The sequence below is a fragment of the Phascolarctos cinereus genome, unplaced genomic scaffold (genome assembly GCF_003287225.1).
Source record: "Phascolarctos cinereus isolate Bilbo 61053 unplaced genomic scaffold, phaCin_HiC Scaffold_9;HRSCAF=440, whole genome shotgun sequence".
NCBI classification, from domain to species: domain Eukaryota; kingdom Metazoa; phylum Chordata; class Mammalia; order Diprotodontia; family Phascolarctidae; genus Phascolarctos; species Phascolarctos cinereus.
In genome coordinates this window covers 197902272-197924559 of record NW_027556402.1, presented here as the reverse complement: position 1 = coordinate 197924559, position 22288 = coordinate 197902272, and the positions used below count along the sequence as shown (strand labels likewise).

At 35.3% G+C, this 22288-nt stretch overlaps 1 protein-coding gene across 2 annotated transcripts in view; it reads right to left on the bottom strand.

Moving 5' to 3' along the window:
• Nucleotides 1-22288, bottom strand: part of ZFYVE28 (zinc finger FYVE-type containing 28) — a 214067-nt gene that overhangs the window by 107898 nt on the left and 83881 nt on the right. Inside the window, exons 5-7 of one of the 2 annotated variants that reach the window (XM_020992212.2) lie at nucleotides 19800-19889; nucleotides 17872-17961; nucleotides 8321-8422 (exon numbers count right to left, since the gene is read on the bottom strand). In XM_020992212.2, coding sequence (XP_020847871.1) covers nucleotides 8321-8422; nucleotides 17872-17961; nucleotides 19800-19889 — 282 coding nt within the window. The remainder of the gene's footprint in view (nucleotides 1-8320; nucleotides 8423-17871; nucleotides 17962-19799; nucleotides 19890-22288) is intronic. The other variant, XM_020992215.2, reaches the window with a different exon arrangement.

Sequence of the window (22288 nt, the reverse complement as noted above, 5' to 3'; positions counted from 1 at the left end):
AGGAGGACTTGAGTTCAAATCCAGCCTCAGACACTTAACACTTACTAGCTGTGTGACCCTGGGCAAGTCACTTACCACCAATCGCCTAAGCAAAACAAAACAAAAACAAAAACAAACAGACAAAAAAAGAAAATAATTCCTTAAAAATTAGAATTGGAAGCTACTGACTCTATGAGACATCAAGAAACAATAAAACAAAGTCAAAAGAAAAAAAATAGAAAATGTGAGATATCTCATCAGAAAAACTGACCAAAAAAAAGCAACTGACCTAGAAAATAGATTGAGGAGAGATAATTTAAGAATTATTGGACTAACTGAAAGCCATGATAAAAAAGAGTCTAAACATCATATTTCAAGAGCAAAATAGAAATAGAATCCACTGATCACCTCCTAAAAGATATCCCCAAAATGAAAATGCCCAGGAAGATTACAGCAAATTTCAAAGCTGCCACATCAAAGAGAAAAGACTGAAAGTAGCCAGAAAAAAAAAACTATTTAAATGTCATGGAGCTACTGTCAGGATTGTGCAAGTTTTAGCAGCTACCACAATAAAGGAGTAGACAGTTTGGAATGTGATATTCTAGAAGGCAAAGGAGCTTTGATGACAACCAAGAAAAACCTACCCAGCAAAGCAGAGTATAATCCTTAGATTAAAAATGGATATTTAATGAAATAGGGGACTTTCAAGCATCCTTGAAGAAAAGACCAGAGATATATAGAAAATCTAACATTCAAACTTAAGACTTAAGAGAAGCATGAAAAGATAAACATGAAAGAGAAATCATAAGGGAATTAATAAGGTTAAATTATTTAATTTCTATATGAGAAGACAATGCATGTAACTCCTAAGAACTTTATCATTATTACGGCAGTTAAAAGTAGTTGACATAAACATATATGTGAATCAATCACACTGGGATGACCTCAAAAATGGAAGGATGAGAAAAAGGGATGCACTGGGAGAAGAGAGAAAGAAGAAGAATGGGGAAAATCATCTCACATAGAAGTTGACAAGGAAGAGTATTTACAGTAGAGGAGAAAATGGGGGAGGGGTCAGGCAACACTTGAACTTCACTCTCATCTGTGATGTTTCAAAGAAGGAATACACACACAAGCACGCACACATGCATGAAACACTCAGCTGGGTATAGAAATCTGTCTTACTCAACAGGGAAGTAGGAGGTGAAGGGAATAAAAGAAAGGTGGGAGTAAGAGAGAAGGCAGATTAAGGGAGAGAGTGGTCAGAAACAAAACAAACTTGAGAAGGGACAGAGTAAAAAAAAGAGAGAGAGAAGAATGAATGGGAGAAAATAGGATGGAGGCAAATATATAGCTAATAATAAGTATAAATATGAATGGGATAAACTCACCCATTAAACAGAAGCAGATAGCAGAATGGATTAGAAACCAGAATCCAACAATATGTTGTTTATAAGAAATACACTTGAAACAGAAGGATACGGAGTTAAAATAAGGGGCTAGAGTATAACATATTATGCTTCAGCTGAAGTTGAAAAGTCAGGGGTGGCAATTATGATCTCAGACAAAGCAAAAATAGACCTAATTAAAAGAGATAATCAGGAAAACTACATTTTGCTAAAAAGGAATCTAGACAATGAAGTAATATCAATACTAAACATATATGCACCAAAGGGCAAAGCATCCAAATTCTTAAAAAGGAAAAGTTAATTAAGTTATAGGAGGAAACAGACAGTAAAATTTTACAAGTAGGGGACCTCAATTTACCACTCTCAGAACTAAATAAATCTAACCATAAAATAAATAACTAAGAAGTTAAAGAGATGAACAGAATTTTAGGAAAGTTAGATATGATAGCTGTCTGGAGAAAACTTAATGGGAATAGAAAGGAATATGTGTGTGACACCTTCACAAAAATGACATGTATTACTGGGGTATAAAAACCCCCACAAACAAATGTGGAAAAGCAAAAATATTAAATGCACCCTTTTCAGACCATAATGCAAAAAAAATTACATTCAACAAAGGGCCTCAGAAGAATAGATTTAAAAAATTAATTGGAAATAATCTAATCCTAAAGAATGAGTAGGTCAAAGAACAAATCGTAGAAACAATCAATAATTTCATTAAAAATAATGACAATGAAACAAAAATATCAAATTTTGTGGGATGCAGACAAAGCAATAAATATGGGAAAATTTATATCTTTACATGTATACATCAATTCGGGGTGGGGGGAGGTTCAATGAGGTCATGCAACCAAAAAAAAATCTTTAAAAAGAACAAATTAAAAATCCCCAATTAAACACCAAAATAGAAATCCTTAAAATCAAAGGAAAGATTAATATAATTGAAAGTTAGAAAAACACTAAACCAATAAATAAAACTAGGAACTTATTTTATTGGGGGGGCAATAAAATAATTGGTTATTTTGATCTTTTAAAAAAGAAAGAAGGAAAAACAAATTACTAACATCAAAAATGAAAAGGGTGACTGCACCACCAAAGAAGATGAAATCAAAGCAATAATCAGGAGCTACTTTGACCAATTATATGCCAAAAAAGCTAATAATCTCAATTTCAGTGAAATGATGAATATTTATAAAAATGTAGATTGTCCAGATTAACAGAAGAGGAAATAATATACTTAAATAAATCTACCTTAGAAAAAGAAACTGAACAAGCCATCAACAAACTCCCTAAGAAAAATCCCCAGGATCAGATGGATTTTACAAATGAAGTCTACCAAACATTTAAAGAACAATTAATTCCGATACTATATAAACTTTGTGAAAAAATAGTAAAGAAGGAGTCCTACCAAAATCCTTCTGTGACACAAATATGGTTTTGGTACCTAAACCAGAGAAAGCAAAAACAAAGGAAACCATAGACCAATTTTTCTAAAGAATATCTGTGAAAAAATTTTAAATAATATATTAGCAAAGGCAATGTAGTGCTACTATACATAGCTGCAAATCACAAAATAACAATAAAAAATTACAGCTGAACATCATTAGGAGGGCTTTGGAAAGGTATACGGTGGGAATGTGAATAAGCAATGAATATCTATGAAAAACTACAAGAAAAGTAGGATAATATATGTAAATAGAAAGCTATGTGATTAGGGGAAAATATGAGATGATCATGTAAAAAGAGTAAAGAATAACTATTGGACAGTATGGATTTCCAATGCATTATCAAGAGATAAAAGGATAAAGAATCTTTAGATGCACCTGAAGGAACTAAAAAAGTGTCATGGTGCATTCGTGCATTAAAATTAATTAATAGAAATAGTTATTAAGCAAATATAGTTATCTGTATTGATATTCAATGTTATTTCAATGGAAACTTTTTAATAATTAAAAAGTGAGATATAGAGGAAAGTCCTCAGAATGTAAGATTTTTAAGAAGATAAGAATTTAAGAAGATATGAACAAGGATTGCAACCTTTACTGGAGAGTATGTCCACATGGATGAAATCAGAGACCTATCAAAACATTGACATAATGACATTATCTAACTTTGGCATTACTGGCATTAGCAGATATACCTTCCTTCAAATTACAATTATACCAAGTACATATCAATAAATATTATAACTATTATTTATTTGTAGAACAGAGAATTTATAGTAAGGCAAAACTTATGGAATACTACTGTGCTGTAAGAAATGATGAGCAGGTTGATTTTAGAAAAACATGGAAAGATTTACATGAAATAATGAAGAGTGTAACTAGTAGAACCAAGAGAACGTTGTATACAGTAACAACAATATTGTTCATGACTAAGTTGTTCTGAGTAATATGAATGTTCAAGTCAACTACAAAGGACTTTCAAAAGCAGATGCTATCCACCTCTAGAGGGAAAAAAACTGTTATGTAGAAGCATGTACTATATGATTTCACAAAAATATCTGTATGAAATGTTGACCTTCTCTAGTGCGGAGTTAGGAGGGAGGGAGACAGGGAGACAGATTGGAACTCAAAATCTAAAAAAGAAAATAAAATAAATGTATTTTTTAAAAAGGAAAAAAGAAAACATTTAGTCCAATTCTTCATTTTATAGATGATTAAACTGAGGCCCAGAAAGGAGAAGCACCATACCCAATTTCAAAGTGGTAGTAAATTCAGGTCCTCTAACTACAAGTTCAGTGTTCTTTTTATCACACCAAAGTTGCATCTCAAATTAATAATTTTTAAAAGTTAATTTCTTAAGCTAAGGGATATCCTTATTAAAAACTGAAAATGTAAGTACAAAAGTGATTAAAAGTCAAGCAAAGATTAATTTAGGGTAGAATTAATCCAAGAAGATTTCTTAGAGATGAGTTTAGTTTAAGGATAAGATAGAGGTGAATTGGTGGGTTAGAAATTGAAGGTTATAACAAAGGATAAGTAACGTATTCAAAGAAAAGAAGGAATAATTTTCCAGGGCTGCATGGGACATACTCTTTGCAGCTTGTGACCCAGACTTTTATATTTCTTTATATGCCAACTTTTCAAATGAATTTAATGGAAAATTACCAGCTTGACCTGGAGACGGGGGAAAGAGGTATCTCTTCACGCTAAGGTACTAAGCTTTAAAAACAGGAAAATGCAATTTGTGTTGTGAGATGCTGAACTGGAGCTGGGAATACAGAGATCTTCTGGCCAATTGCCTGAAACCTCGCTCCGAACCTCAGCTTATTTTCAGGATCACAGCAATGCTTCTATTTAAAACAGCAGACTTTGATGGCTTTGTTGCCATTCCAGATGGGTTGCTGAGTCTGTTTAAAGATTTAAATAGGTGTGAAGTCATCTATTAAGGTCTCAAAGCCACAGAGAAAGGCAGCAGTTTGCCTAGCTCAAAATGAAAGATGAAGAAATTGTATTGTATCTACATATTGCTTCATCCTAACATTTCTTTGGTTGGTTATCCTTGTAGGAAGCTTCTTTTCCAGTCACTGATTTCCTTATCAGTAAAACTGTTACTACAGCTCTCCTAGTATAAAAGGATTATTGGACTGGAAGGTGCTTGTCAAAGACTACTACTGAAGGATGCTTCATAGAATGACCCAGGAAGAAGAACTGGCAAGACGATGTTACCAACATCGCCATACTAGCTATAGAGTAAGTTTTATTGGAAACTTCTCTCTTGACAGAAGAAATGCTAAGGACAAGCTGAAACCCAAGGTTAAGGAGAGAAGGGAAAACAAAGCCAGAACCCTGTCCAAGTGGACAATACCTCTTTCTTAAAAATTAGGGAGTCTTATTTGGTGCTAAGAGAAGTTTGATATTCTTCTCCCTGTGTTTTTTGTGGATTCAGGAATTAAAGGAGAGTTACAGTTCAAAGAGGTACACCTGCTCGGGTTCACAGAGGAAACAAATTGAAGTCCTCTGACTACAACTCCAATGCTTTCTTTACCATATCAAGATTGTTTCTTATATTCTTAATTTTTAAAAGTTAATTTCTGAAAGCAAAGAATGGTCTTATAAAAAAGCTGGGGAAAAAAGTGCATAAATCATTAAAAGGAAAAGTAAATTCTTGGTGCCAGTGACATAGGTTTAGTCCCTGTCTATAATCTAGGGGTAGCTTGGGTCAAGAACACTGGGCCAGGCAGGAGCACTAGGGTCTAGTTCCCATCCCGCAATCGCGATGTGGTACTTGCAGCTGCTACTTAGGCTGTGATGGACGTACAAGATGTTGGGGAGACAGAAGTGGCAAGACTAGCAAACTGATTAGATGTGTAGGGTGAGGAAGAATCAGGATTTGAGAATGATTATGAGGGTGTGAAAATGCATGACTGGAAGGATGATAAACTCTTTGGCAGAAATAGTAAAGTTCAAAAAAATAGGGATGAAGTTTTTTGTGGGGGTAGAGAAAGACAGTAAGTTCTTTTTTGGATATGCTGAGCTTGAGATGCCTATGGGAAGGACACCCAGTTCAAAGTGTTCAATAGGGTTAGGTGATGGGCGACCAGAGCTCAGAAGAAAGTTTAGGGCTGGATACATAGATCTGAGTGTCATCTGCACAGAGATGATAACTGAACCTTTGACAGCTAATAACGTCACTTAGAAAGTGTGTACAGAGAGAAAAGAGCCTATATATCTATAGTTAGGAGGCAAGATATAGATGATGATCTAGTAAAGGAGACTGAAAAAGATCAGACACGTAGAAGGAAAACCAAGAATCACCAGAAGTGAGAGGAGAAAGTACAGGGGAAGGTAGGCAACAATTTCGAATGGTACAAAGTAGTAAAGAATGATAAGTTTTAAGAAAATGCCATCAAGTTTGGGGGTCAATGATAGCTGGAGAGAGCAACTTCAGTAGAGCGATGACTTCAGAAACTAGATTGCAAAGAGCTGAAGAATGAATGAGGGGAGAAGTACAAGAAATGAGAGCACACAACTTTTTTTTTCTTTCCTAAAAGAGAGTTACCTAAATATTGAATGGATTGACTTGGCAGGCAGTGAGTTCCCTCCTAATGAGTAGTCTCCAAACAAAGGTTAAAAGACTTTGCAGGTATGTTGTAAGAGAGGATTCTTGTTCAGGTACAGGATGGCTTTTAAAGTTCCTCCCAACTCTGAGATTCTGTGGCAACTGTCATTATTACTATTATTACTATTTGTAATTAGGTGTTCTGTTTCTATGGCTAAAAAATTCATCATTTTCTCCACTGTGTATAGCTATTTCTGAATCACTCAAACTAACTTGATTTGTTAATTTTGGTTTTCTTTCTAGCAAAGAAGCAAAAGTAAGGTGGTGAAATGATCAGGTACTAGCTCAAAAGGGTAAGAAATCTTGCCATGTTTAGATTACCCCCCAAATCATTATACAGCAAGCTCTGTAGGAGAAAAAGCTTTTTCAAAATAAATGTTTCTCTAGTCATGCTGCTTCTGCACTAGGCATTGTCAGCATATGGCCTTCATTATTAAGTGGTTCCTATTAAATTGTACATGTACACAATGCTGTAAGCATTGTACTGGCAAGTTAAATGTTAGAAGCTTACAGTAAAATAAACAATATCAATTTTAATGATCCGGAAGCTCAGGAAAAGATACAGGAGCTATACAGTGAAATAAGGTACAATGTAACATTGGACTCAAAGATAAATTTCATGCTAATTATATTGCTGAAACCATCAAGGCAAAACTGAAAGTTTAAGGCAATCTAAATAGCTTTGCATATAATCCCGTAATTAAATTTAATGAAAAAAATAGAGTACCAACAATTAAAAGGGGGAAATAGAGAAAAAGTCAACCCATTTTACTTAATACTGGTTATAAGCAAACTATGAAATAAACAATTCAATTGGCAACTTTTAAACATTTAAATAATTAAGTGACTATTTTAGTTTTACTAGTAAAGAATATAGCATATATTTCTAAAGCAAGAAAGAGGTTCATGGACACCTTTTTAATGCATTTGAAGTACTTCTCAGAGAATCAAATTCAAGGCATAGATTACAATTTAACTTCTAGATTTGATAGATAGCAAGCATTAGAAATAGCCTAGAAACAGAAGGAAAAGAGATCAATTAAATGTTTAACATAAAGAAGGCTCACTTGTAAAGTAAAAGCTATCAGATAAATAACAGTAAATTTCAGACTAGAAGCTATTTATAGCCTCTATGGTGCAAAATTGCCAGTGCAAGCAACATATAAAAAAGTGACCGATTTTAGCATTGGTGAAGTAACTAAAATCAAATAAAAAAATCTTCCTGACTTTTAATTATAGATCAATGTAAAAAATATGTAGGTCATCAGCAAAGATTTGAAGGTAAGTTAGAGTTGTTTATTCACAGTAATACACAATGTAGGTCAATCTTGGGCTATGGAAAAATGTAAATTAATATATATTTGATAAGTGAAATAGTATGCTTTTTTCCCTACATGTAAACACTGCCCTTAAGGAAATCAATAATTTTTTTTTTAAAAAATGATATAATGTCTCTCTCTTTTCTGTTAATAAAACAGGTAAGAAGCAGTTAGGTTGAAACCTAAAAAGTATTACTGGGATAAAATGGTTATACAATTCACAGAAAAATAAAAACTTATTTCTGAGACTAATTTCTCTAATCCCTTTATAAAATGCAAGCTAATATTTAAACAGAAGAAAAAAGCAAATAAAATGCTAATAACAACACAAAAGAAAAGCTGAAAATGCCAAAGTTAAGTAGACAGTTGGAAGGAACAGCTGGGTTCACAAAATGGCATATGTGAAGAAAAAAGAAAAAGGAAATGATGGAGAAATTGTAAGCGTAAGCCATTTTCATACTCTCTTTGATTTATTCTATAATTTCACACATTCTCACTTCAGGGGAAGAAAATGATAACTTGAGGAAAGAGGAGTCAATTACTACTTGCCTTATTTTTCTTAGCAAAGTGTGGAAGGGTCTGAACAGCTCAGACATATCTTCTGCCTTACGGTCCAGGTTCAAAGGTCCTTCAGAGTAAACTACAAGCCCACTGTATTCAAGATACAAAAGTTCCTATTTTATATGAACACTGAATAAATAAAATATACAAGATAAACATCTGAAATAATATTCAAATTGCTTATGTGGATTTATATCCTTATGAACTGTCCTTGCTACTAGCTTTTTTTATTTTTATATGATGACTTAATTATTGAATTTCATTAAATGCAAAGAAAACAATCAGACTCCTTCAACCAAAATGAGAATCTACTAAAAACAAAACCCTAAAGAATATATTACAAGTTCCTTAAATTTTTTTGAAGTAAAGAGTAACAATAAGAGCTTACATTTAGAACTTTAAGATTTAAAAAGTGTTTTAGCAACTCTGAAGTTATCAAAGTAGGGATTATTATGCTCATCTTAAAGATGAAGAAACTGAGGCCCAGAGAGGTTAAGTGATTTGCCCAAGGTCTCCCAACTAATTAGTGGAAGTATGATGACTTCATCCCAAATCTTCTGAATCTAAATTCAGTGGTCTTTCCACTACACATTGCCTATTTCTCAAAATTTTCTAACTACTTAAAATTATTACAAACTTAGTAGCCTTCAGCAAAAACAAACATTAAATATATAAATACATATGAATGAGAATTAAAATGATCATATATGAAACTATAATATTTCATTTAAATTATCTACTTTTTGTAAAAAAAATATATGTGACTTAGGATGAACCATTAACTTTTCTTAAGTCACAAACCTTCAAAGGGGGAAAAAAAGACAGAAGTAATCATGAAGGAGAAAACCTCCAGACTGGTCACATTTGCCTCCAGAGATCTCAGGGGGCATGTGGAAAAAGAAATTATAGCAACATTCTCATACCTTATTGCTTCTATCTTTCAAACAAATTACCAAGTACATTACAGTTTTTCCATTTTAATAGCAAAGAAACCTTTCCTCCTATCTTCTGGTCATAAATAGTAAATCCAGCAGAAAAGGGTCACGGTAGTCTTGGTTTTTCCAGTGAAAAATATCTGCATATATTTATCTCTCTATAGATGGAGTGGGTTTAATTCTAGTACTGGTGTTTCTTTTATCTCTATTTAACTGTCAATTCTGTAAATAGGAGGACCTTACCTTCTACTTTATCAAAGTATCCAATGTAGTTCTCTACACATAATAGGGATGCAATAGATATTACTAACTTCATTATGACTATTTTCCTTACAAAGGTAATGGCTCATTGGAAGAAAAATTAGTTTGAAAATAAATGAGAATTCTTTGTTGACTATTTCATGTTTGGTGTTAAATCAACCCCCTAATGTGAGACTATGCATCTGTGACGTCTGGCTGAAGAGAAACATCGCACATCTTGACTTTTGCTGTGCTGATTGTAACCTGAACTATAACTGTGTTCAATTTACTGTGTGATTTAAAAGATTCAATTGCTAGTGATTTTTACCGTGATTTAAATTTAAGAATCAAAACAAATTTAAAGAAGAGCTAAGCAAAAAGGGACATGAGTAGATCTAGTCAAAGGAAGATGAAATTTTAATGAAGAAGGGTAAATTTAATGACATTGAAGATATTCCCATTTCCTTTGATCTATTTTATGAAATATATATTTACTGGTGAGCCTAAGTTTACAGTGACTAGGAGATAATCTGCCAAGACTGAAACTTTAGTTTCATAAATAAAATAAGGTATTTCTCAGAGAGAAAGAGAAAGAGTGAGGGAAAAAAGAGAGATGAGAGAGATAAGAGAGATGTGAGACAGAGAGAAAAGGGATGATGATAATTTCATCTTTCATCTGATAAAGAAAGCAACAAGAGAAACAGTAGCCACTCTTGAAAATCCTAACCAATGTTAAGAACAATTAGCTGGAGATGTAGAAATGGGAACAACTTTGGAAGAAAATAACTGCATTATCTTGGAGTTGGTAATAAATAAAAGGTGAGAGGGGAATGAACAGACAGCATGAAGCCTGGACTTTAAGAAAATCTACAGAAAAATTAGAATTTCACCACTAGATATCCTGAAGGCAAATGAAAGCTCACATCTGAATAGCTCAATAAAATCTGCAAAGTTCTTTAAATACATTCTTATCTAATGTGATCCTCCTAACAACCTTATGAGGTAGGTACTATTATTATCCCCATTTTAAAGATGAGGAAACTGAGGCTCAGATAAGTTAAATGATTGGCCCAGGGTTACATAGCTAGTAAGTGATTGACATGAGATTAGATGCAGCTGTTCAACTACATCAACAAACTGGAGAAGGGCAAAAACCATTGCCATTTTTAAAGAAGGCAAAAATATGGGTCATAAGAACTACATTCAGATTCAGAATTCAGATCGATATTTACCCCTGGCAAAATTTTAAAAGAATATGTTAATCAGATGCTTTAAGACAATTTATAAAAAAAAAAAAGGATAGCATGGGATCCTTAATAACAAGTCATGCCTAAATAATTTCATATAACAACTATCTATAGCTACATCAAATATCTAAATAGATAGTAGTGTAAGGTATTTTCTTCATAGCCATCCCATAGGAAGGTAATATGATTATTGTCATAAGGAAAGTGAGGCACTGAATGTTTAAGTAACTGGTCCAGAGTCACACAGGACAAAGGACTGGAGATGAGATGAACCCAGGTCATCTTGATTACAATTCCAAGCATTTTCCATGGACCTGGAGAACTGTTAATTCCCATCATTCAAAGAAATACTGACAGCACTGCATCATGCATGGGATTCCTTATGGTAGGATCAAGAAGGCAAGTGAGAGATGACTGGGCCACACTGAAGCAGCAGCCAGTGTCTGCTGCCCAAGAATCAGAAACCCCAAAGAGCTTGGAGCAGAAGCGACCAATGGCAGAAATAGCAATCTCTAGCTGTGGTCTAGGGTCTCTACTAAACAGCTGGTGTTCAGGGGAGATGTCAAAAGGTCCCCGCCTTCTACTGCTTATTGTCCCATATTTTATCTCTAGTTTCTCTCTCTTCTAACTATTCCCTAGTCTGTATTGGAGGTCCAAAAAGTATCCCAATAAAAAAAAAGGTGAAACTTTATGACAATGTGTCTGTCATGTCACTAACTTCCCAATTTGCAATAGTTTGAATCTTTGCTCTTACAAGTCTCCTTATTAACAGCCTCAGCTGCTGTGTGAGGGAATCCAAGGATGCGACACCATAATTCAGCTTGTCTGTCTAGACATGAGTGGGAATTGTGGACATAAAAATGAAACAGAGTGAACTTTCAAGAGATAACATGCTGCTTGCTTTCATTAACCTGGATACTGGAAGAATTCAATACATATAAAGGTTAGAAAACTCTACTAATAGCCATTTACAGGGCGTCTCTAATAAAAACTGTTTTTTGCATGACTGAGAATGTTAATTATTGTCTTATGTAATTTATTATTTCACAGATTCTCATTTCAGCAGCCTGGTCATCAGATAAAGTAATTGCCGGAGTCTTCCAAAGCAATTCAAATGGACACCTCTCTTTTCTTTCTTTGACTTGTAGTTTGAGCACTTCATTCTCATTTTACATTATAAATTGTACCATCCTCAACATATAATCTTATTTACTTCCAGGCCTGCCATTTCTTATTTGATGTTCTTTTACACCCATCTTTACCCTTTACTTCTTCAAAATCTAGACTCCATTCATACCTTAAAGCGGACATATCCCATCTTACATTGTTAACTTGTTTCCACAAAAAAGCACATGAAAGATAATAACAGAGGATGAATATAGGACCACTGTTGCAATTTAGCAGATAAGCTCCTGAGTGGCCAAAATTCAGACTTGAAAAGCTTAAAATCTGGTATTTCAGAGACTTTACACTATGGTAATTTAGTATGATGTTGCCCCAGTTCTCTCTTTCCCACCTTGGTGTCTTAGTTTTCTTGTCTTGGAGGCTGGTTTATTGGGAGCTACCTCCTAAATGCCACTCTCTTTGAGACCTGGAGTACAGGTACCAGGAAGGGGAGGGAGGGCTTTTGTGATGCTGTAGCACTGCCTCCCTGGTGACCTAAGATGTATACATGCGTCTTGGTGGGGTATGCAGGAGCATTGAGGCAGGTGCCTGGACTTCACTTTTAGAACAGTATACCCAGGTTGCAACCTCTATGGATACCTTGGATGTATGGGTGTGGAAGGAGGACACATGTCCAGGTGGCAGTTTCTTGGGGTTCAATGAAATTTCCTTGGGCCTCCCCAGGAATCATTTTCTGACTGGCCTAAGTATTTAAGATTTCCAGGGAAGCTACCCTTTGTTTCTGTCAATCAGAAGGAAAATGAGATTTGGGTTTCTGGAGATTGGTCATGCTTAAAGGAAAGTTTTAGATGAATTAAAAACTGAACCAATCCCTTCTGCTCTAGAATAAAACATGGTCAAAACATTGAGGTATAGTTACCGATAAATACAGGAGGAGCTGAGAAAAATATGAATCAGATAGACAAAAATGTTGCTGATAAAGGAAATAAAATTCTATCTACAAAGCATGTTTAGTACATTTTTAAAAAATGTGTTCATCTAAATAAAGCAAAAATTCCTAGAAACATGCTTTTTTTTGGAGTCTATACACACTCTCTCTTCTTTAATATAAGAAGGATGTGATCAACCTCCCTTTTATGTGAGATGTAGATATTAGTTGATATTTTGGTTAGGTTTGCTAAACTGCTTTTTTTCCACTCTCATATTCAGCAAAGAATGTGTTCTAAAAACAAAAGTTATCAATAAAAATAAGATTAAAATTTTTTTAAAAGAAGTAAATGTAATAACTTTTTACAACAATCAGTGCATGGCTTTTTTCCATATTGACACTGGGATGATTGTAAAAGTGAATATTTTGAAAAGAATTTCAAAGAAAATGTGTTTCTAGCTTCATACTGAGTTTTAAACCATGTCCTTGGCTGGTATAAGTCAGTATACTACATTCTACTGTGCTCCAAGCATTTATCTGGACATATTTTATTTTAGAGGAATACTACCTCATTTCTTGTCTGAGGGTAGATAAAGGTCCTTGAATATAATCTCAGGATCATGGAGCCAAAAAATGTCTCCTTAAAACTAAGAGGGAAGTAAAAAATTTTAGGATGATACTAGATAAGTGACTAATCTATTTTTTAAAAACCCATACTTACTAATTCCTTTACTATTATAAACTGAAGTACAAAGGTTGGGGGAGGAAATTCTCATATTTTAATTAGAAACTGGCTTAACTTCAAAGTAAAAAAAATTTGCTTAGAAAATGAGATTTTTGCATTGATGCAACTGACAAGACAGAGTTATATCACGTGGCTTAACCCACCTCTAAAAAAAGCATAATATTCACCTAAATTCAAAGCAACCTTTAAGGTTGTTCATGCCAGCAATCCCATTCTCTGCTATTCAAATTATCAGAGAGCTTTGAAAAATCACCTTAGAGTATTATTATTGTGCAATAAGAAATGTTAACTACGATGAATACAAAAAATTAGTGAGACTATAAAGTGATGCAGAGTGAAGTAAGCAGGAACAAGGAAACAATATGCACAATGACTATGGTGATGGAAATGGAAAGAAAACACAACAAAACAATAGAAATAAATGACATAGTGATCAAATTTGGCCATGAAGAGAGAAGAAAAGGCACTCCCTCTTTCCCCTCTCCTCCTGAACCTCCCCACCCACTACTGCTTCTCTGCAGCAGAGGGGTATAAGTGTGGAAGACGGTGTGTAATATCAGGCTTTTCTGATTTACTCGTTAGTTTTGCTGAACTATTTTCCCTTTATTTTTTGTTCTTTATTATCAGGGACAGTTTTCTTTAGGAAAGGGGAGGGATACATTGGGAAATGTAGGTGATACAAAAGCAGATGCTATTCATATACATTCACTTAATGAAAAAAAGTGATTTTCTCAAAGTTCAAGTCAGGTTTTAAGCTACATTTTCTCTACTGCAGTAAAAAAGGAACTGACTTTTGTTTTGTTCATTCTGACTCTTTGAAAAAATAATCTTGAGGGAAAGGAAACATAATAATTTAAAGAAACAAAGAACTATCTCACTGTTGCCTTGTGGCAAAAAGATATGAATGAGAATATAAAAATTTTAGAGCCTCCCAATACAGGAATGTAGCCAGTCTCATTTTCTTTGAATCTCCAAAATATGTCATTAACGAAAAAAGAAAATAACATGAATATGATTGTGAAATTCCATAAATATTTAGTTGGCATTTGTATTTTTTTTCTAGAAGCAAGTTTCTCCTATGTGGTCTGAAAAACTATCTACAAATTTATTTATTAGCTGCATCTGCAATAGCTGTAACATCTGTTTGAGAAGCTTAAGGAAACTCTTAAATAATTATCTTTCCTTCCACATTAGCAAACACAGTGAAGTGAATAATACCGCATATTATTTTATGGGAGGGGGTAGAAAAGAAAAGTAGCCCTGGTTCTGAATAAACTCATAGCCACTATTTTCAGGGGTTCTTCCCAAATCTCAAAAATATGCACCAACCTTGTATTAAGACAAAATACCAATTTCCTCAATTACTTGAAGTTGGTACCAACTAATCCCATGACCATGTTTCCTTATAATATAATCCTTTTTTGCAGTAGGGAGAGAGAAACTCCTTGATTACCAGAATCCCAACTACCTAAGCCATAACTATCTGAATCGCCAGGCATGCTAGCTGCTGTCTTCACCCACCTTCTTTCACTAATGAGATGTGTTCAGGAAGAAAGCAGTCTTGTAGAGAGAAGGTTTCCCCATTCTATCTCCTTCTAGCCTCAATTCCTCCAACTTTTACAATAACAGATCACTGCATTTGCCTTGTAGGCCATAAGAAAGTCTGAATGAGTTTCCCCTAGGTTCTACAGGATTCCATGTCTCCATTTATGGGCCTTGCAAATGTTAATCCAGTCAAGCAACAAACATTTAGAAAACACCTACTATGTGCCAGACACTGGGGCTACAAAGAAAAAAAATGAAACAGTCCCCGTTCTGAAGGAACTTACATTTTATCAGAGAAGACCACATATATCTATATCTGTTTATCTATGCAAAATAGATCCAAAATAAATACAACATGAGGGTTGGGGACCCTAGTAGTTGAGAGACCAAGAAAGGTCTTATACAGAAGGAAACTGGACGGAATTTTGAAGGAAACAAGGGATTCTAAAAGGCTGTAGGTGAGGAGGGAGCATCTTCCAGACAAGCAGAATACAAACACATGGTGATGGGAGATCAATATGGCCAGTTTATTTGTACCTTAGTGTGCAAGAAGAGGAATAGTGCATACCAAGGATGTCAAGGTAGTTTGGGGCCAGGTGGTGAAGGCTTTAAAAGCCATATTAGGGGATCTATAACTGATTTCAGAGGCCATACATAACTATTTGAGTTCATTAATCTAGAGAGTGATGTGGTTAGGGAGCAGCTAGGTGGTGCAGTAGATAGAGTGCCTGGCCTGGAATCAGGAGGATCTGAGTTCAAATTTAGCCTCTGACACTTATTATCTGTGCGACCCCGGACAGTCACTTAACCTTGTCTGCCTCTATTTCCTCATCTGTAAAATGAGCCGGAGAAGGAAATGGCAAACCACTCTAGTATCTCTGCCAAGAAAACCCCAAATGGGGTCATGAAGAGTTGGACATGACTGGAATGACTGAACAACAACAAGATGTCAGACTTGTACTTTAGGAAACTCACTTTTGACGAATAGGGCAGAAAGGGGAGAGACTTGAGGCAAGGAGACCAGCCAGGAACCTATCACTGCAGTCCACCCAACAGGTAAGGAAGTCTTGAACCAAGATGGTGGTCATGTGATTAGAGAGAAGGGAACTCACGGGAGAGGTGTGGATGTAAAAACAAGACTGGGGAAGTGACTATGTTTGAGCTGACACGGAGCGAAGGGTGGGGAGGATGGCAAAGCCGCAAACTGGGGCGACCAGAGAGTCTAGTTCACTACAGAAACAAAGTACCCAGAGAGGGCAGATGTTTTGGGGAAAGATAACAAGGTCTGTTTTGGACATGGCGAGTCTGAGACACTTACTGGGCACCAAGTCCGAAATGTTCAACAGGTTGTCGGAACTATGTACCTGGAGGGAGACTTAGAGGCTCAGGCTAGAGAATGCGTGTACACACACACACACACACACACACACACACACACACACACACACACACATTAGGGAGCTTCCTGCAACACATATGTGTGTATATGCATATGCATATGTATGTATGTATGCCTATACACATGCATAGGAGTTATCTGCAAAAAGATGATAATTAAACCCCTGGGAGCTGATGAGGTCAGTGGGAAATAGGGTGTAAGGAGAAGAGAAGAGAGAATAGGAAAGGAGAAGAAAAGAGAGGACAGGGGAGGAAAGGAGAGGACAGGACAGAGCCACAGTCAGAGCATGGGAAAATAACAATAAACCTGCATAGAAGCCCGAAGAGAAAGGGTCAGATAAGTGTGAGACTAATATCAAAGAAACATGGAAAGGAGAGAGCATCAAAGAGGCAAGGGTGGTCAACAGTGACAATGCTGCAGAAGAGGAGGAGGACTGAGAGAAGGCCATCAGATTTGGCAACTGAGAGATCTGAGATAGAATAATTCCCACTGCTTCTCCCTAGTATAGTTTATCCTGAGCCCCTATGGTGTATATGTGTCAGCACCATGATTCAGTGTATTTGTACTTCCTGATGGCTGCCATCTCATTTCTAATAGGAGATCCTGAACCCGTCATTTTGGACAGTTCTGTATGGCTCTTTTGGCTCTGGGATTTGGCTCTTCCTGGGACTCCTGTACTAGATTCCTGTTTGTCTCTGATCTTATTTTCTGGGCAGCCTACAACTTGATCATACCTGTGCTCCATCCCATGTCCTACAATGGAAGTATCTGGGGACTCTGCCTGTTACGTACAGCTTTGTATGACCAAAATCCAGTGCTTTTCTGGAGTCACTATCCACCTTTGCCATATAACATCAAGCATTCCATTTCAAGATACAACACGATGGCAAAGCAGTAATATTGCAAAAGGCCTTTCATTCCCTATATCACACTAGATCACTTCCGTGGTTTAAAAAAAGTGTAAAAAAAATTTATCTTTTGGGGTGTATTTTGGCATTTTGTAAATAAAATTAGACTAAGAATCAAGAAGTCTTGGTCCTAATTCTGGCTGTATTACTAATGAGCTGTGTGACTTTGTGCAAGTCACTTAACTTTTCTATGCCTTATTAACTTCATCTCTTAAATGGGGATAACAATTTTTGCCCTACTTACTTCAAAAAGTTGTTGAAAAGATTAATCATTAAAATATAAGTAAATGTTCTTTGAAAAGCACAAAATTCTATGCAAAATGTAGTTATTATTTAATATCACCTTAAAACAATCCTGGTTTATGTTGTCTTATATACCATATTACCAGATTTCCTCAAAGTGATTTGACTTTTTCATAGGAACCAAATGAAATAGCAAAGCCTCCCAAATATTGCCTAATACTTACCATACAATGGCTAATCTTGGAATTGTAAACATTAATGCTGGTTCATAGTCATCAATCATGTCTTGAGTGAGGTATCCAAGCTTTAGAGCTCTAGCCAATTTAAAAAAAGGAAATTATTAATAACTTGTTACTTTTTCAGTAGATTATATACAAATGAACAGTCAGAAAACTTGCAATTTCATGAAAGATGGAAAAAAATACAATGATGGCTGCCATTTTTTTTTTTACCAATTCACTGGCTCAAATGCAAAACCCTTCCCCTACCCCCCTACCGACCAAATTAGGAGGAAACAAACACTTTAAACAAGGCATTAGCGTCAGAACTTAGCTTACCATTTTCCGTGGTGATGTCACTGTTAATAACTGATACCTCATAGCTGTATTCCCGGCCCCACAATCCCTTGTAATGTCATTGTTAACACCTAAAACCTTTTAAATTTTGATTGGGAAGGGAACCACAGTAAAGTCCTTTACTTCCCAAACCAGCTCACCAATGCAGGAATGTTTCGCAAATAAGTCAAGACTTTGAGAAAGCAACTTTCTGCTGTCAAAGCAATGTTACACTATTGGATCCCTGAGGAGTCATGAATGAATGAATGAATGAATGAATGAAAAGCCAAGTACTAATCTCTGAGAGTACAAAAAGAAAAAGTGAGATGGTCCCTGTTGTCCAGGAGCTCCAGCTCTAACTGGGAGAGCCATCATATAGAAGCAAGGTCAATTTAAGGCAGATCAAAAGGTCCTGAAGTCCCAAAGGATTAGGTGTTGGGAGGGATGACAAAGTCTTGGGTCGACAGGGACATAATCTTTCCTCTTTTCTCCACTCAGACAATGACTTCAATCTAGGCCATTATCCCCTTCAGCCAGGGCTATGGTACTAGCTTCCCAATTTAGTTTCTCTAGTTTCTACCTTTCCTCCCTCTAATCCCATATTCACATAGTTGTTAAAATATCCTTCCTAGAGTACAAGTCTAAGTAATTTCCCTGCTCATTTGCCTTCACTGACTCCCTACCGCCTCAAGGATAAAATAGGAATTTCTCAGCCTGACATTTAAAGCCCTCTACAATCTGGCTACTTTTCTCAACTCAGCTCATATTTCTTTTCATATCTTTTCTGTTCTAGTGAACATAATTCAAATTCAAGATTCCTCGGTCTCTGTGCCATGATAGAATCTGTCCCCATTATCTACAATGGCACCTCACAGAGTCCTTTTCTTCTTTTGAGCCTCACCCACCAAATACATAGTCTTTCCTGACACACCCCGGGCCCTACCCCTGCATTTTAAATATTCTTTCCCTCCCCAAATGACCTCCTATTTCCTTAGGTAAGGTTATAGTCTATTTCCTGTCCATTTCCACTGAAACCTGCTTCAGTGGAACATAAGCTCCTTAAAAACAATGGTTATTTCATTTTTGTCTATCTACAGTATCCTGTACATATTGAGATTTTAATAAATGTTGTCAAACTAAACTGATTCAATGGCAGAGATCTGTGAAGTAGTGAATGCTAAATTTAATCTTATTAGATTTAACCCATCCTTCCCATCTGTTTTAGTTTTTGCTGATAACTGCTGACTCCATTAAACTGTGTTTACCTTTCTTTGTATTTCTAATACTAGGCACAGTGTCTGGCACACAGTAAATGTGTAATAAATGCTTGTTGACTGACTGGCTGGCAAATGGGGCTCCATAAGAAAAAAATACTCAAAATTTTCAACATTGACCTAGCTAGGTCCTAAATAGCTAAAAGTAATGATTCTGAGTTTTCATGCTCCACAGAAAAACAGAACTGCCCCCATCCTCACCTCTATTTCATCCTTTAGAAAATAATATTTCATAATCATCAGTTATTTGGTAATCCTACAAAAGACTAAATTGTGGGAAATTAAAAGCATAATCAATTAGTTATTTATCTTTTGTATTCTTACCTCGCCACTGTTTCGCAAAAAAGCACGATTACCTCCTGTTGTACATAATATTCTTTTGGCGACTTTACTGGTACCATGGCTGAGACATAACTAAAAAGACAACAAAGTGTTATGTTTTAATTATAAAATGCTGTGATTTTGTCTCTCCAAACAGCTCAATATCTTGATTAAAACCAAAAAATGGATAAACATTTTAATTATAGCATCACTCCTTTTGGGTGGACAATTGCACAAATGCAACAATTTTTAACGAGAGTAAAAATGAAAATCATTCATAAGTATAGTTGCTTAGTTACTTAAGGAAGTGGCAGATTTATTAAACTGCTTTCTAGGAAATAATATTCTGGAATATTAATTTTGGCTTGAGTTCACTAGAACTGTTTACTTGTCTTCTCAAGGTTGCAGAATGGCTTGTTTTCTCTCATTTCTAATAAGAAAACAATTAAAAAAGAGAACTACAATACTGTGATTCCTATGAAAACTTTAAGTCAGGTAAAACATCACTATCTGAGCACCAAAATCCAAAAGAAATAGCAAACTAGTTGCAGGAATGGAGAGTCAAGCCTTGTAGGAAGTATCAGTGCAAGTGGCAAAATGCAGGACCATTTTTTTTAATTTAATCTGTCTCCTCAAAGCTTTGCCCCTTTCCTGATGGCTACATGCATTCCCTATCTCCAAAGCATATTTATGGTTTCAAGCTGTGTTTTATACTCTCTTTATTTTAGAATTTGTGTTAGGGAAGGAAAGGAAATCCAAGTAAAGTTTGACACAAACTCTAGGCTTTCAAGGACAAGATTTCAAAGGGTCATGGAAGGGAAAATTATTCAGCCACAAAGGAAAGGAGCAGTCTAAAGAGAGTGAAGCAACTGTACCAGAAATCGGCAGGGTGGTTTTTAATATTTTTTTAATATCACATTCATTTCTAAATATTTCCCTTCATCTAAGCCTATTCATTGAACTAATTCTTGGTGACAAAGATTATAAAAAGAAAAAGTAAGTATCAAACTCAACCAGCATATTGACTGTGTTAGACAGTATATTGCACATCCTTACTCACCCACCTCTACAACGAAGGGAGGGAAGTGGTTTTTCCCCCCCCAACACTTTTTTAGGAGTAAGATTAGTCATTTTAATTGTGCTGCATTCAAGTTCAGGGTTTTGTTCTGTTTTGTTGTTTCCCTTTGCATTAACAGTCATCAAGCATATTGTTTTACTAGTTCTAATTGTTTAATTTTGTATCAGTTCATATAAGTCTTCAAATGTTTCTAGAAATTTATCACATTCATTGCTTCTTATGGTAGAATACCATCACACTATTCCTTAATCTACAGACATCTAATTTCTTTAATATTCTTTGCTGCTGTAAGAAGAATGGCTATAAATAGGTTGGTGTGGCTAGGGGCCTTTTTCTTTTTTGTTATTATATCCTTGGGGAATATGCCAGAAATGGGATCACTGGGTCAAAGATTACAGAAATTTCAGTCTCTTTTGCAGCTTAATTCCACATTACTTTTTAGAATAGTTGAAACAATTCACAATTCCATAGTAATTTATTGCACTGGTCTTCTCATAGCTCCTCAAACATTGACTTCTTACATATTTTATCATCCTTGCCAATTTGCTGAGTACAATGTGAAACCCCAAAGTTTTGATTTACATTTCTCTTACTACTTGAGATTTGGAGCAAACTTTCATTAAGGTTAACAGTTTGCAATTCTTTTGAGAAACTTTGTTCACAAACTTAGACCACTTTTGCAATGGAAAATGCCTCTTTATGTGATACATTCATTTGTTAATTCCTTACGTATCTTAGACGTTAAGTAACAGTAATATTTGACAAGCAAGGTTTTTCTAAAACGGAAACTCTTCCTTCTTTTTCCTAAGTGCATTGATTTTGTTGATAAAAAAGCTTTTCAATTTCATGTAGTCAAAACTGCCTATTTTGTCTTTTGTGGTATCCTGCAACCCTCATTTGATTAAGAATTCTTACCCTAGTCAAAATTTCATTGTTTTGAAAGGTACTCAGTTTCCTCCATTCATAACCTTTCTCATGGCATGACCATTCACATTCATGTTTCATATCCATTCTGAGCCTATTGCAACATGGTACAAGCCGATATTGTCATATAGATGTGTGTATGTATATGTACACACACACACACACACACACAAGCTATTCTAAACCTAAATTTCTACTAAACTACTTTTCAGCTTTCCCAGCAGTTCTTATCACACAGGGAGTTCTTTTCCAAATATTTTGTGTCCTCAAGTTAATAGAGCACTAGGTGATGCCTGCTAATCCAGTTTATTCTACTCACTTGTTTGTGTATTTCCTATGTGTTACCAACTAGTTTTGATGATTACTGCTTTAGTACATTCCATGTTTACAGTGGGAATGTTTTGATACTATTGCTCGTGCTACTAGGAACTCAATTAATGCATTTTTAATTGAACTGATTGCACAAAGTAGCTTGGGAGCTCTGTGTGCA